Below are 13,463 nucleotides of genomic sequence, written 5' to 3'. Positions count from 1 at the left end.
TTTGTTACCAATTTCATGCAAATAGATGAAAAAATATATGATTGCGTAGGTGGGTGCGTGGGTGGTTGCGTGGGTGGGCAAAACTTTAAAATAACCATAATGGTCATCCCTTAAAAATATTGAAAATTTTACTACCAATTTCGAAAATATCGGTTAATAAATATGTGATTGCTTGGGTGGGTGCGTGGGTGAAGGTGTAAAACAAAAAAAATCACATATAGTAGCCATCCCCGAATAATTAGCGAAATTTTGGAACCAATTTATTGAAAATCGGTTAACAAATGTATGAGTGCGTAGGTGGGTGCGTGGGTGGTTGCGAGGGTGGGTTAAAAAAATCACATATAGTAGCCATCACCGAAAAATTTGCTGAATTTTTTTACGAATTTATTGAAAATCGGTGAACAAATGTATAAGTGCGTTGGTTGGTTTTTTGGGTGGTTGCGTGGGTGGGCAAAACCCACGCAACCACCCACATACAATGTTTTGGAACACCCTAAACAAATTGGCGTAAATGGCGTAAAAATCTGTAAAAAAATTATTTTCAGGAAAACATACCCTCCTCTATGAGAAAAAAAAATTTTTTTTTAAATGAAAATAAACCCCACAGCAGCCACCCCCGAAAAATTTGCAACATTTTGGTACCTGTTTCACAAAAATCGGTCCACAAATGTGGAAGGAGTTCGCGTACATACAGACAGACAGACGGACGGCACTTATATATATAGATATCAGCATAGTTTTATCGGGTCGAAGCATACGATAAATATTCTCAAATGTTTGGCTGTTAAACAACAAAAACGTATGTTAATTATTGTAATTTTGAAAATATATATTTATTAGAATTATTTTTCGAAACATATATGTCAAAATATATTAGTAAAATTATAAGTTCTTTTCTACAAAAAAAAATATTAATTTATTTTTATTCAATAATTTTTCTTACCGAATGTCATGGCACCAATGCAAAGCATGAAATGAGAATATGTGATCGAATTTCGAAATATACTCCTCGGGCAATTTTTTCGTTTGAATATCCAACACTTCGAATTTGAGTCGTTCCTTGTCACCGTATATTTTGTTTGCGTATTCGATCACATTCTTCATAATATCTGTACCTTTATAATATATATTTTAACAATAATTAATATTAATTGTTATTACATTATTGTGTGTATGTTTGTGTGAGCGTGCGAGTGTTATAATCTTTCGTAATTTATAATTTTCTCTTACCAATCATTGTTGCTTTTGGATCAAGTGCCGGAAGAAGAATATCCTTTGTTATATCTCCGGGTCCACAACCAACATCCATACATTTTCCAGATATATTTTTCAGCTCTTTGGCGAACTCGTTGATTATAAGTGATGCATTGTTTTTGCACATATTATCAAATAAAACGTACTGCGCTGGTTGTACCATGGTTTTAGGATAATGTTTAAATAACTAGAATATAAAAAAATATATAAAATATGAAAAGATATATAATAAGATTGAAGGAAATGAACTAATAAGAGCCGATGCGTCGGCATTTTAATACGCAAATATTTTGTTTGTAATTATTCTTTATTTATTCAGAACGTTTCTGTCTTTTCTTTGGATCATCTTCAGCTTATCGTTTAATAATACAAGTGTTCGGTATAATGTATAAAAACAACACTCACTTTTAACTTTTAATACAATAAGCTGAGGATGGTACAAAAAAGTACTAAAATATTCTAAATAAATTAAGAATAATTACACACAAATTGCGTAATAAACCATAAGAGTTTTTCGTAATTAATTGAAATCAATAAATTTACGTTTTAATTCCGACACACTAGCTTTTATTAGCTCATTTTCTTCAATTCTTTAATATTAATATATATAGTTTTTTTCTCTATCATAATTAAAATATAAAAAAAAATTCAATATGATATGGGGAATAAAAAGAATATTTTACAATACTTTATCGGTATATTTAGTTACAAGTAAAATTATTTTCTAAATAATAGTATTCTCTCACTTAAAAGCAAAGATTGATTAAGATTGTTTGTTGTCATACGAGGAAGAGGATGTATTTGAGAAAGGAGGGAAAGATAGATTCATAACTTGAATTAATTAACAGTCGAAATGTCAGTGGTATTTTTAGACGTTTGGTTAGTGATTATTCAATCAATAAAGGATATTAAAAATAAGTCATTTTTGGGTCCTTCGAGGAACCTAAACTATTTATTGGAAACTGTTTTTAGAATTTTATAGAAACTGAAGCTAAGAATTATTTGTTTACCATGTCCGGGAAATGTTATGAAAATCAAGTTTTATTAGCGATTATATTATTGGAACAGTCATATATGAGTGTTTTTTAAGTTTTACACTTAATGTATCTTCAAAATAAAATCAATTGTATATTTATTTATTAAAAAATAAATACTAGATGTAGAGAATTTAATGTTTAGATATACATAATTTACATTACACATACAGTGTGTGTTGAAAGTCTGAAAATGGTTGAATATTTCATAAACTATGCATTTTAGAAAAAAATCTTTCAAACAAAAGTGGTAGGGCTTAAAAATATCTATTTACTAGTCAGTCTCATTTAAAAGCTACTAGTTGACTTTCAAATAATGTTAAAAAACGAATAATGCAAAATTATAATTTACATGAAACTAAAATTATGTGAAACTCGAGATAATAAGTTCAAATAAATAGTCAAAAGAAGTAGAAAAAAAGTAGAAAAGAATCTTTACGAGTTACCTTAGTAAACTTGTCTCCGCCGCGATTGGGATGAAAATAATAAAGAACTTGTGAGAACGTGAAAGACATGTCTCAACCTATTTTTATATGATACTCGAAATAATCAATTCATTTTGCGCCGAGTTCAATATTATGATTATGCAATAGAACTAGTAATAATTATTACGAGTTATTTGATTAAATTTGCCTACAAAGTAATTGCGACTGGGTTAAACATGCACTTTTTTGTAACAGAGATTACGAAAACGTGAAACATATACTTCTAGACTTATTTGTATACGTATCAAGCAACGCGGTATCAGTGCGAAGTCAAGTATATAATAAAATGCTAATATGATTTACATCAGTGCTCGTAATTAGTTGCCCTTGTCGGGCCGATATCTGAAGCGACGCCTTCGATCCCCCACCAAAAATTGTATCACGATTTCGCGGAAATTGCAATCTCAGCATATTTTTTTTGTAGGGACAATCCTGTCAGGAATGTTGCTTGATATGTATACAAATAAGTTTAGAAGTATGTTTCACGTTTTCGTAATCTCTCTTACAAAAAAGTGCATGTTTAACCCAGTCGCAATTAATTTGTAGGCAAATTTATTCAAATAACTCGTAATAATTATTACTAGTTCTTTTGCATAATCATAATATTAAACTCGGCGCAAAATAAATTGATTATCTCGAGTATCATATAAAAATGGGTTAAGACATGTCTTTCACGTTCTCACAAGTTCTTTATTATTTTCATCCGAATCGCGGCGGAGACAAGTTTACTCAGTTAACTCGTAAAGATTCTTTTCTACTTTTTTCTACTTCTTTTGACCATTTATTTGAACTTATTATCTCGAGTTTCACAGTATGGTTTATTTCGCAATTTGTGTGTAATTACTCTTAATTTATTCAGAACATTTTAGTTCTTTGGACCATCCTTAGCTTATTGTATAAACAGTGAATGCTGTTTTTCATACATTATACCGAACACTTGTATTATTAAACGATAAGCTGAAGATGATCGAAAGAAAGGACAGAAACGTTCTGCATAAATATAGAATAATTACACACAAAATATTTGCGTATTAAAATGCCGACATCGGCTCTTATTAGTTCATTTCCTTCAATCTTTTTATATATCTTTTTATATTTTATATATTTTTTTATATTCTAGTTATTTACACATTATCATAAAATCATGATACAACCAGCGCAATACAATTTATTTGATAATAACAAAAACATTACATCACTTTTAATGAACGAGTTTGCCAAAGAGCTAAAAAATATATCCGGAAAATGTATGGATGTTGGTTGTGGAGCCGGGGATATAACAAATTAAGAATATTCTTCTTCCGGCGCTTGATCCAAAAGCAACAATGATTGGTAAAAAAATTATAAAATAATAAATCAGATTATTATAACATCTCGCGTACGCGCGCACAAATACACACACATACATTGTGATAATAATTAATATTAATTAATATAACAATTATATATTATAAAGATACAGACATTATGCAAAATATAATCGAATACGCGAACAATACGTGTGGTGACAAGAAACGACTCAAATTCGAAGTGTTGGATATTCAAACGAAAAAATTGCCCAAGAAATATATTTCGAAATTCGATCACATATTCTCATTTTATGCTTTGCAATGGTGCTATGACATTCGGTAAGTAAGATTATTAAATAAACGTAAATTAACATTTTTTTTGTAGGAAAGAACTTTTGCATATAATTTTACTATTATATTTTTACATAACTATATTTCAAAAATTAATTCTAATAGATATATATTTTCAAAATTACAATAATTAACATTCATCTTCATTGTTTAACAGCCAAACGTTTGAGAATATTTATCGTATGCTTCGACCTGGTAAAACTATGCTGATATTAAGTATAGCACGTAACACAGTTATCTTTGAGGCCTTAGAAATTTTGGCGCAAGATATGCGATATGCATCATATATGGGGGGGAATATTATTACATTGAAATATGATGTAAAATTATATAGTAGCATAAATTCTGATTGTAAAAATATCTTTAGCAATATTTTAAAATCCCCCGAGTGTACATACACTTATAAATGACTGACATATACAATAGATTTAGTTGCTTTACATTCTTGTATTATTTAACATTTAATTTTGGATACACTTTTTTGTTTTACTTACTGATCGATCTGCGAAGATATCAATATCAAATATATAACAGATGGCATTATCTATAAAATCCCTTTCTTTATATATAAATATTTAAATATTACATGTGTGTGTGTATTGCTTCTATTGCAATGTTTTAACTGTAGACTGTCAATTATCTTTATACAGGACAAAAAAAAGTATGTTGGAGCATTTCATTATTCGGCCCGACCTCGCGAAGAGCTAATAGAAATACTTGAAGATATCGGATTTCAAGTTCATCATTGCAGTCATCGGGAGATAACACTAATGAGAATACAGAAAAGTTTCTACGTAAGTATTTTCCTTGACATGCATGCAAATATTAAATTCCAGAATATGTGATTAATATAACTTTTTAAATATTATTTCTTCTTATTTATTTGATTTGTAATTGTAAATTAATCATATTTTTTTAAATTCTCAATAGCCATACTTACTTCACAATATACTTTTACATTTTTGGACAATATGTCGTATAATCTAAGAGAGGAGTTCATGAATGAGTTTGCACGTAGATATACGGAAATAAAAGTTAAAGAATACAGAGATAGTCAAGGTAATTCTAAGCTGCATAATGGAAAAGAAGAGACGGATATTCTTACTTTATATTCTGTACTAATAGTTTATGCTCAAAAAAATGTTTCTTAGTTGTATATATATCTCTCCATGATCTACGGCAAAAATGGGTATAATTTTTTTCTTTCCTATTTCTTTTTTTAACCCCCTTTTTACAAAACGATTGTATTGATAATATTTACTTGTATTTCTCTCTTTATAAACTAATCTAAAATAATAATATTAACAAATTTATTTTACAAGTATATTGAAGTATGTATTGAAGTAAGTATATTGTGTGTGTGAGCTAAATATTTTATATTTTATTTATATTACATAAGGTACAAAATATATTATATAAGATATATAATATAGTAAAAAATACTTAATACAGTTTTTTTTTTTTAATTGATGGAACGTATCGAAAATAAAAGAAAAAATATTTTTTATAGATTGACAGATTCCATAAACAATGTAAATACTTTATAAATTTGTAAATATTATTTTTACTCTCTAACATGGTTACAATTCTAAATAACACCATGTATGTTTTTATTGCATATAAACAATGTATATTGTTTTGACCATTTTCTATTGTGTTTTTATATTTAATAATTATCTATGATATATGTTTGTACTTGATCTTTGTTCGCGAGCGGAGGAATATCCCGCACCGCGAGAATGCGAATGCGAACACCGGCACAAGCCTCGAGAGAGGCACGCGATCGGGAACGTTGCGCGATATGAATCGCTATCGGATAGGAAGAGAATGCGAGAATGACGAGACGCACAGTATCACAGGCACTGACAGAAGAATTTATTGCACAGACAGTTAAATGAGGAGGCCGACGGGAATTGAAACTGACGGTACGCTGAGGCGTGACTCCGACGATTGACGGAGATCTTGACGCGCGAATGATGTTGCGACGTAATGTCCGGCTCGGTAACCGAGCGGTAACGCGAGAACGGAAATCTTGTCGGGGCGCGGGATGGCCAGCGCGAGCGCGATTACGCCCTTCAGACGCGATTCTTCCCGTCGGTCTTCTCAATAATATTGGCTCTTAATGGCTCTTAATGGAGCGCGACACAGAGTTCTTTGACTGGGTGATCGAGCAATACACCCTGTCCCGCGATGTCCCAGTTCGGTCGATCGTGGCGCGCGAGCGCACGCGAAGTGCTCCGCCAGCGAGCCTTCAGAAATTCACGATCGATGAGAATGATGATGATATCGCGGTTAATTTGGTTTCCGCACTGGTGCAGGGCAAGCGATTCGTAAGGTCGCTGCCGCTGTCGAAAAACGCGAAACTTGCGTTCGCGACACGGCTATTGATATGCGATGTGTCGCGTGCGGCTTCCCAAGAGGAACTGAACGGTAGATGATCCCGAATAGGATCGGCAACTACGAACTAAATTATAAAAACTGACATTCCTTCAGAACCATACGAGAAAGAGAGCGAACGAAGACATACGAACACGCTAGGCTCTCTCTCTCTCTCTCTCTCGTCCTTCCGCGATACCGCGACAAGTAAACACGCAGGAATTTCACGGCCGTTTGACATGAGAACTAAAGCTTAACGAATAACGCGACGCAAATACGTTCGATCTTGAACATACCGCCCGCCTTGGAACGTCGTTCCAATATTAGCTTCAAAATGGAAGACACGTTAATTAGGCGCGTTGTTAGATCCCCGAATCTAGAAGGACGAGAGAGCTTACATGAGGTGTCCCCGAAGGATAGCAACAGATACATGGTTTTGAAGAGCCGCCCGCCTTGACGAAATAACTTAGATAAAGACGCGGCGAAGTACGTGAAGAAAACGCCAAACGCAAAGAATAAATTTCGAATAACACTTGACGAACTAACGCTAAGAACGCCAAATAAAACTAGAAACGCGAGATAACGCAGAATTGAACGAATAGAACCTTAAACTAGAAACGCGAGAACGCGCGATTGTGACTGCGAATACAGCACAATAGAATCGCAAATGAACGCAAATGAGAGCGCGAAAAGAAAGAGGCGGGGCACTGACATCGAAATATGACATGACCGCGAGTTATGAATTAAACTTAGCCTACGAGATTATCGCATTACTTAAGAGTAATCGCAACGAATAAACACATAGAAAATGAAAGACGCAGAGCGAGAACGAAATAAATCGCGAAGAACCTTAAGTTAAACTATAAGTACCAGCTTTACGACGCCGAGAGCGATCGCGAGCGCGGGTCCTTCGGGCGATGAGACTTAGAATTTACGCGAAAACCGGAGGTCAGACCTTGTCCGCCCGAAGATCTGAATCATCTGGTAAGTCTATCGGGAGCAGACATAATTTACCGATAGGGCGAACAAACTCCGATGACGTGGTTTTGACGGTGGCCACGCGCGGAAGGCCATCCGGACCAGGATGAACGCAAGTGACGCGGCCGATTTCCCATTTACATGGAGGAAATAGAGGATTGCGAATGAGAACGATTTTGCCAATGGACAGAGGAAGGTGCGGTTTGCGCCATTTATTTCGCTGCTGTAGAGTATTTATGTAGTCTGCGGACCACAATTTCCAAAAGCGCTCCGCGAGCTGCCGAACGGTTTGCCACCGCGAGAGTCGATTTTCCTTCAATTCCAGAACCGACGGCTCCGGAGGGACCGTTATCGAGGCTCCAATCAGAAAGTGACCGGGGGTCAGAAACTGAAAGTCGTCGAATTCGTCAGACAGCGGCGCGATCGGACGGGAATTTAAGCATGCCTCGACTTGGCATAAGAGCGTAGTAAGCTCCTCGAAAGAAAGAGTGTGATCCCCGACCACGCGATGGAGATGATATTTAACACTCTTTATTCCGGCCTCCCACAGTCCTCCGAAATGAGGAGCGGAGGGCGGAATAAAGTGCCAGCTTATGTTATCCCCGGCGGTGATGTTGAGCAGCTGGGGATCCCGAAGCGTCGCGCCATATGCTTTAGAAAGCTCGCGATCTGCGCCAACAAACGTCGTACCGTTGTCCGAGTAGATGGCCTGGGGAAGTCCGCGGCGAGAGCTAAAGCGATTGAGAGCTTGTATAAACGCGGCGGTAGAATAGTCCCCGACCAGTTCTAGGTGGATGGCGCGAGTAGCGAGGCAAATGAAAAGCGCGACATACGATTTGTGAGACTTAATTCCGCGACCGGCAGCCGAACGAACTTTGATAGGCCCAGCGTAATCCACCCCGCAATGAGCAAAGCTCCTAGACGGAGGGGACACCCGCACGGCCGGGAGATTGCCCATTAATTGCTGCGGAACCGCAGCGCGTTCGCGGACACACGGCACGCACGCATGAATAATAGACTTGACTAGCGTTCTTGCGCGAAGGATCCAATATTCCTTCCGGAGAACACTGAGTGTCAGCTGAGTCCCGCCGTGTAGCGAGCGGAGGTGCGCGTGTGACGCGATGAGCCGAACAAGGGGGTGGCTGGCCAAAGCAATGGGGTGACGCGATTCGTACGGAAGCGGAGCGCAACGAAGGCGTCCGCCGACTCTCAACAACCCGTCGCGATCAAGAAACGGAGTCAGTGGCGCGAGCGAGCTTTTGACAGATACGGGGTTTACTGAACGCAGCGCGCGGAGTTCCGCCGGGAATGACTCGAATTGAATTTGCTTGAGCCAATAAACTTTTGCTTTGGAGAATTCAGCGGCAGAAAGCGCGCTGCCCCCAGGAAACTGAGCAGAATTGCGCGAAAGGCGCCGACAGCAATGAATGAAGCGAAATAAGTAAGCCGTCACACGAATCAATCTCGGCCACGACGAGAAACGGGATGCGAGGTCCCACGGAATGGTCGGAGTAGCGACGTGACAGACGCGAAGTTTCTCCTCTCCGGGAGAATCGTCACTGAAAGGCTCCGGCGCCGCGGGCCAATCATCTGAGGGCAGTCTCAACCATGGGGGGCCGTCCCACCATAGATGATGATTTAAGAGTTCGGCGCTGGAAAGGCCCCGCGAGGCACAATCAGCAGAATTCGTCGCCGTGGGCACATGACGCCACACCACATATGGTGATGTAGTCTTAATATTCGCAACGCGATTTGCTACGAAGGTTTTCCATCGCGATGGATGAGACCGAAGCCACGCGAGCACGATAGTCGAGTCGGTCCATCCGAAACAGGGAACAGAATGCAAATTGAGCGCGTCGCGAACGAACGTGATCAACCGGGAAAGAAGAAGCGCGGCGGAAAGCTCCAAGCGCGGCACGGTCATAGGCGAAATCGGAGCGACTTTAGATTTGCCAGCGATTAATGAGACGAAAACCCGACCGTCGGAATTCGTCACGCGCAGATAAACGACGGCGGCATATGCATGGGTGGAGGCATCTGCAAAGCCGTGCAACTCCGCCGAGGAATCTGAGAGAGAATTAGTCCACCGCGACAGCACTATACGATTGAGATTAGGTAACGTAGAATAAAGAATTTGCCATCTCGCCATGATCGCATCAGGGATCGCCTCGTCCCAGCCGATCCTTGCGCGCCACAACTGTTGCATAACTAGTTTCGCCGCAACGGTCGCGGGAGTGACCCATCCGAGCGGGTCGTACAATCGAGCGATTACCGACAGAATTGACCGTTTAGTATTTGGAGCTGTGGACTCTGTTGACACTTTGAATTGAAATGCATCGTTCGCGGGATTCCAAATGATACCGAGCACTTTGACACTCTCACCCTCAGAGAGATCTTTATGACAGGCTAAACCGTGATCCGAAGGATCGAGATCCGCCAGTAAGACCGATGAGTTGCTGGCCCATTTACGAAGCTCAAACTGACCGCAGCGAAGTAAAGCAATGAGTTGATCCCGCTTATCGCGTAGCGCCTCGATCTGATTGTCACCGAAAATGACATCGTCGACGTAAATCTGCGTTTTTAGAATTGAGGCAGCAAGAGGAAATCGATTACCCTCGTCGTCGGCCAAACATTTGAGCACGCGTAACGCGAGAAACGGAGCGCACGCCATGCCGTAAGTGACCGTAAGGAGTTGAAAATCGCACGGGGCGTTACCTTGAGCCGGATGCCACTTTATTCGCTGAAAATTTACATCGCGAGAATCTAATAAAATTTGGCGGAACATTTTGGCAATGTCCGCGATATAAACATACCGAAATTGCCGCCAGTTGACGATAATTGATCGCAAATCAGTTTGTAGCTTCGGGCCAACGAGTAGGTGATCATTTAGACTAGACCCGTTGGAAGTAATGTACGATGCATTGAAAACCACGCGCAACCTCGTGGTTGCACTGTCCGCGCGAGTCACGGGATGATGCGGAATATAAACTGAGTGTGGCGAAAAGGTGTCATCCGCGACACGACGCATGTGTCCGAGCGTCTCGTATTCGGTCATGAACGCGAGATAGTTGTGGTAAAGATCGGGCTGAGACTTGAAGCGGCGGAGAAGGCATTGTAGAAGACGCTCAGCGGAGCGTTTTGAGTCGCCTATGGCTAAAGGCGGCGGAGATTTGAACGGCAAGCGGACAATATATCGCCCGCTTGCGTCGCGTGAGTGAGTCTCCTTAAAGTGAGCTTCACATTGCTCGTCTTGAGGAGAGTAGATGCGCGACGAAGGGAGCTCCTCGATCTCCCAAAACTTTTGTATGTCCTCCGAGAGGGACGTTAATGATGTGCAATGATGCACTGAAACTGCGTGAGAGGAGCGCGTCGCCGAATCCGGAACGGGACCGGAAATAACCCACCCAAAGATCGTCTGTTGCGCGACGGGATATCCGGGCTGTCCTTTACGAACCCCCTCGAGGATAGCCTCGCTACACAGATCAGCGCCGATGAGCAAATCGATTGATTCGGTGCTGGTCGGATCGGGATCGGCCCACGCTAAGTGGTAGAGATGAGAAAGCGCGGATTTATCGACGACACGTTGAGGAGCATAAGCCGTGAGCGAAGGAAGTATGAGAGCGGTGGCGGATAAATACGCCGAGGAAGGAATGAGAGGAGAAATTTTAATGTAAGCGGCTTGCCGAGCCGTGCCGGCAGCGCATCCGCCGACGCCCGAGATAGACGTAAGCATGCGAGTGCGCTGTAAACGAAGAGTCTGAGCGAGCGCTTCAGAAATGAAGGTGGCTTCCGAGCCTTGATCCAACATAGCTCGGACCACCACTGAACGGCCTGAGGCCGACGCGACGTGAACACGCGCGGTAGCGAGAAGGACCCGCGGTCGCGAGCACAGAGCCGCGGATGCCGAAAGCGAATTGACTGCCGAGACCGTAGCCGACGGCAATTGAGACGGAACCGGCGGCGGAGTGTCTTTCGTCGGAGACACGGAAATTCCTGGCTCAGAATCCGATCCAATGTGCAGCATCGAGTGATGCCGTTTGTTGCACGACCGACAAGAAAATCGGCTTTTACATTCTTGAACTGAATGCAGAGAACTTAGACAATTGAAACACCGTTTGAGAGATTTCACGGTCTCGCGGCGCTGGATCGGAGTCTGAGCGATAAACTTCGAACATTTATTTACAAGATGCTGAGATTTACACAGCGGGCAGGTTATCGGCGAGGACGCTGACGCGGTTGAGGCGGAAACGCGTTGATGGCCTGCGGCCTTTTGATCGTTTCCGGATTTCGAATGCACTTGAAGAGTGCATTCATCAAGAGCTCGAATTCTGTTTCTCACAAATGCGCACAGAGCTTCATACGTTGGCGGAGTGTCGGAGTCAGTCGCTCGAATTGTCCATGCTTTTCTCGTCGCGGGATCAAGCCGATGCACGGCGAGGTGGACGAGAAAGTCGTCCCATAACTCACTCGGCGTGCGTTTGAGCTGCTTCATGGAAGCGACGGAAATATTAATTTTATCAATTAACGATTGAAGATCCGAGGCCGACTCTTTATTTGACACCGGCAATCCGAGCAACGTAGTGAAGTGATGCGCCAAGAGCCGACGCGGATTTTCAAATCGCCGACTAAGCGCGTCCCATGCACTTGAGAAGTTATCCGCGGTAACCGGAATATTGCTTATCGCGTCGAGAGCGCGACCTTTCAACGACGAAGAAAGATAGTGCATACGCGCGAAGTCAGTCAGCGACTTGTTTTTTACGATGAGTGTGAGAAAGCGATCGCGGAAATTCTCCCAGTCTGAGTATGTGCCATCGAACAGCGGAAGTTTAATGGGAGGTAAATAAGAAAGATTTAACGCGGACGCATCCGTAAGCCCGACAACACTCGCATTAAGAGATTGATTTTCACTTCCGATTGGCTCGAGTTCCTCGAGCCAATTCGTCATGAAGTCTCTCGTCTGTTGATAGATGTCCTCCACCACATCGCGGACGTTGTCCTTGAAGTAGCTCACAGTAGGGCGAGTCGCTAGAGGAACGGCCTTGAGTAGTTGAGCGTGCCCGTCCTGGAACAGCATCCAGCTTTCTTGGAGGTGGGAGAGTCTGCTCCGAATCGTGGGAGCAGTCACGTTCGACTTTCCCATCTTCTTGAAGTTTGAGAGCGAGCGCTCGATCGAGTGCTGCACACTGCCTTGCTTTTGCAGGAGATCCTGCATGATTGCCGAAATAGCTTGCGATTTTTGTCACTAAACTCCCGCGATCCGACACGTCCCGGCGATCCGGCTCGAAGGACCAGCAATATGTTCGCGAGCGGAGGAATATCCCGCACCGCGAGAATGCGAATGCGAACACCGGCACAAGCCTCGAGAGAGGCACGCGATCGGGAACGTTGCGCGATATGAATCGCTATCGGATAGGAAGAGAATGCGAGAATGACGAGACGCACAGTATCACAGGCACTGACAGAAGAATTTATTGCACAGACAGTTAAATGAGGAGGCCGACGGGAATTGAAACTGACGGTACGCTGAGGCGTGACTCCGACGATTGACGGAGATCTTGACGCGCGAATGATGTTGCGACGTAATGTCCGGCTCGGTAACCGAGCGGTAACGCGAGAACGGAAATCTTGTCGGGGCGCGGGATGGCCAGCGCGAGCGCGATTACGCCCTTCAGACGCGATTCTTCCCGTCGGTCTTC

General features: G+C 41.6%; 3 protein-coding genes across 3 annotated transcripts; 1 reads left to right on the top strand and 2 right to left on the bottom strand.

Moving 5' to 3' along the window:
* Nucleotides 1-561: 561 nt before the first annotated feature.
* On the bottom strand, nt 562-1,417 carry LOC145947031 (juvenile hormone acid O-methyltransferase-like). Its single transcript, XM_083056808.1, has 3 exons — nt 1,231-1,417; nt 944-1,115; nt 562-781 (listed from the first exon to the last, which is right to left on the bottom strand). Exons 1-3 carry the CDS (start codon nt 1,415-1,417, stop codon nt 562-564), a joined length of 579 nt encoding a protein of 192 aa, XP_082912934.1.
* Nucleotides 1,418-3,485: 2,068 nt separating this feature from the next.
* LOC145947041 (juvenile hormone acid O-methyltransferase-like) lies at nt 3,486-5,615 on the top strand. The gene is made up of 4 exons (XM_083056814.1): nt 3,486-3,513; nt 3,894-4,105; nt 4,230-4,401; nt 5,064-5,615. The coding sequence occupies exons 2-4, from the start codon at nt 4,099-4,101 to the stop codon at nt 5,119-5,121; spliced, it is 237 nt and encodes a 78-aa protein (XP_082912940.1). The 5' UTR covers nt 3,486-3,513; nt 3,894-4,098; the 3' UTR covers nt 5,122-5,615.
* A 2,123-nt stretch (nt 5,616-7,738) lies between these two features.
* Nucleotides 7,739-12,979, bottom strand: LOC145947030 (uncharacterized). The gene has a single exon (XM_083056807.1). It carries the CDS (start codon nt 12,977-12,979, stop codon nt 7,739-7,741), a length of 5,241 nt encoding a protein of 1,746 aa, XP_082912933.1.
* Nucleotides 12,980-13,463: the final 484 nt, after the last annotated feature.

Source organism: Prenolepis imparis, unplaced genomic scaffold (genome assembly GCF_030444845.1).
Source record: "Prenolepis imparis isolate NDT839.2.m4 unplaced genomic scaffold, iyPreImpa1.0 SCAF_38, whole genome shotgun sequence".
NCBI lineage: Eukaryota > Metazoa > Arthropoda > Insecta > Hymenoptera > Formicidae > Prenolepis > Prenolepis imparis.
The sequence above is the reverse complement of the archived record's forward strand: the minus strand, read 5'-3'. Positions and strand labels throughout refer to the sequence as shown.

Bases quoted from the DNA above. Each gene is read 5' to 3' on its own strand.
- LOC145947031 (XM_083056808.1), bottom strand. From the start codon at position 1,417: ATGGTACAACCAGCGCAGTACGTTTTATTTGATAATATGTGCAAAAAC. The intron at 1,116-1,230 runs GTAAGAGAAAAT...TATATTATAAAG, and splicing joins TCCAAAAGCAACAATGATTG to GTACAGATATTATGAAGAAT. The intron at 782-943 runs GTAAGAAAAATT...GTTGTTTAACAG, and splicing joins CATTGGTGCCATGACATTCG to CCAAACATTTGAGAATATTT.
- LOC145947041 (XM_083056814.1), top strand. The intron at 4,402-5,063 runs GTAAGTAAGATT...ATCTTTATACAG, and splicing joins CAATGGTGCTATGACATTCG to GACAAAAAAAAGTATGTTGG.
- LOC145947030 (XM_083056807.1), bottom strand. From the start codon at position 12,979: ATGCAGGATCTCCTGCAAAAGCAAGGCAGTGTGCAGCACTCGATCGAG.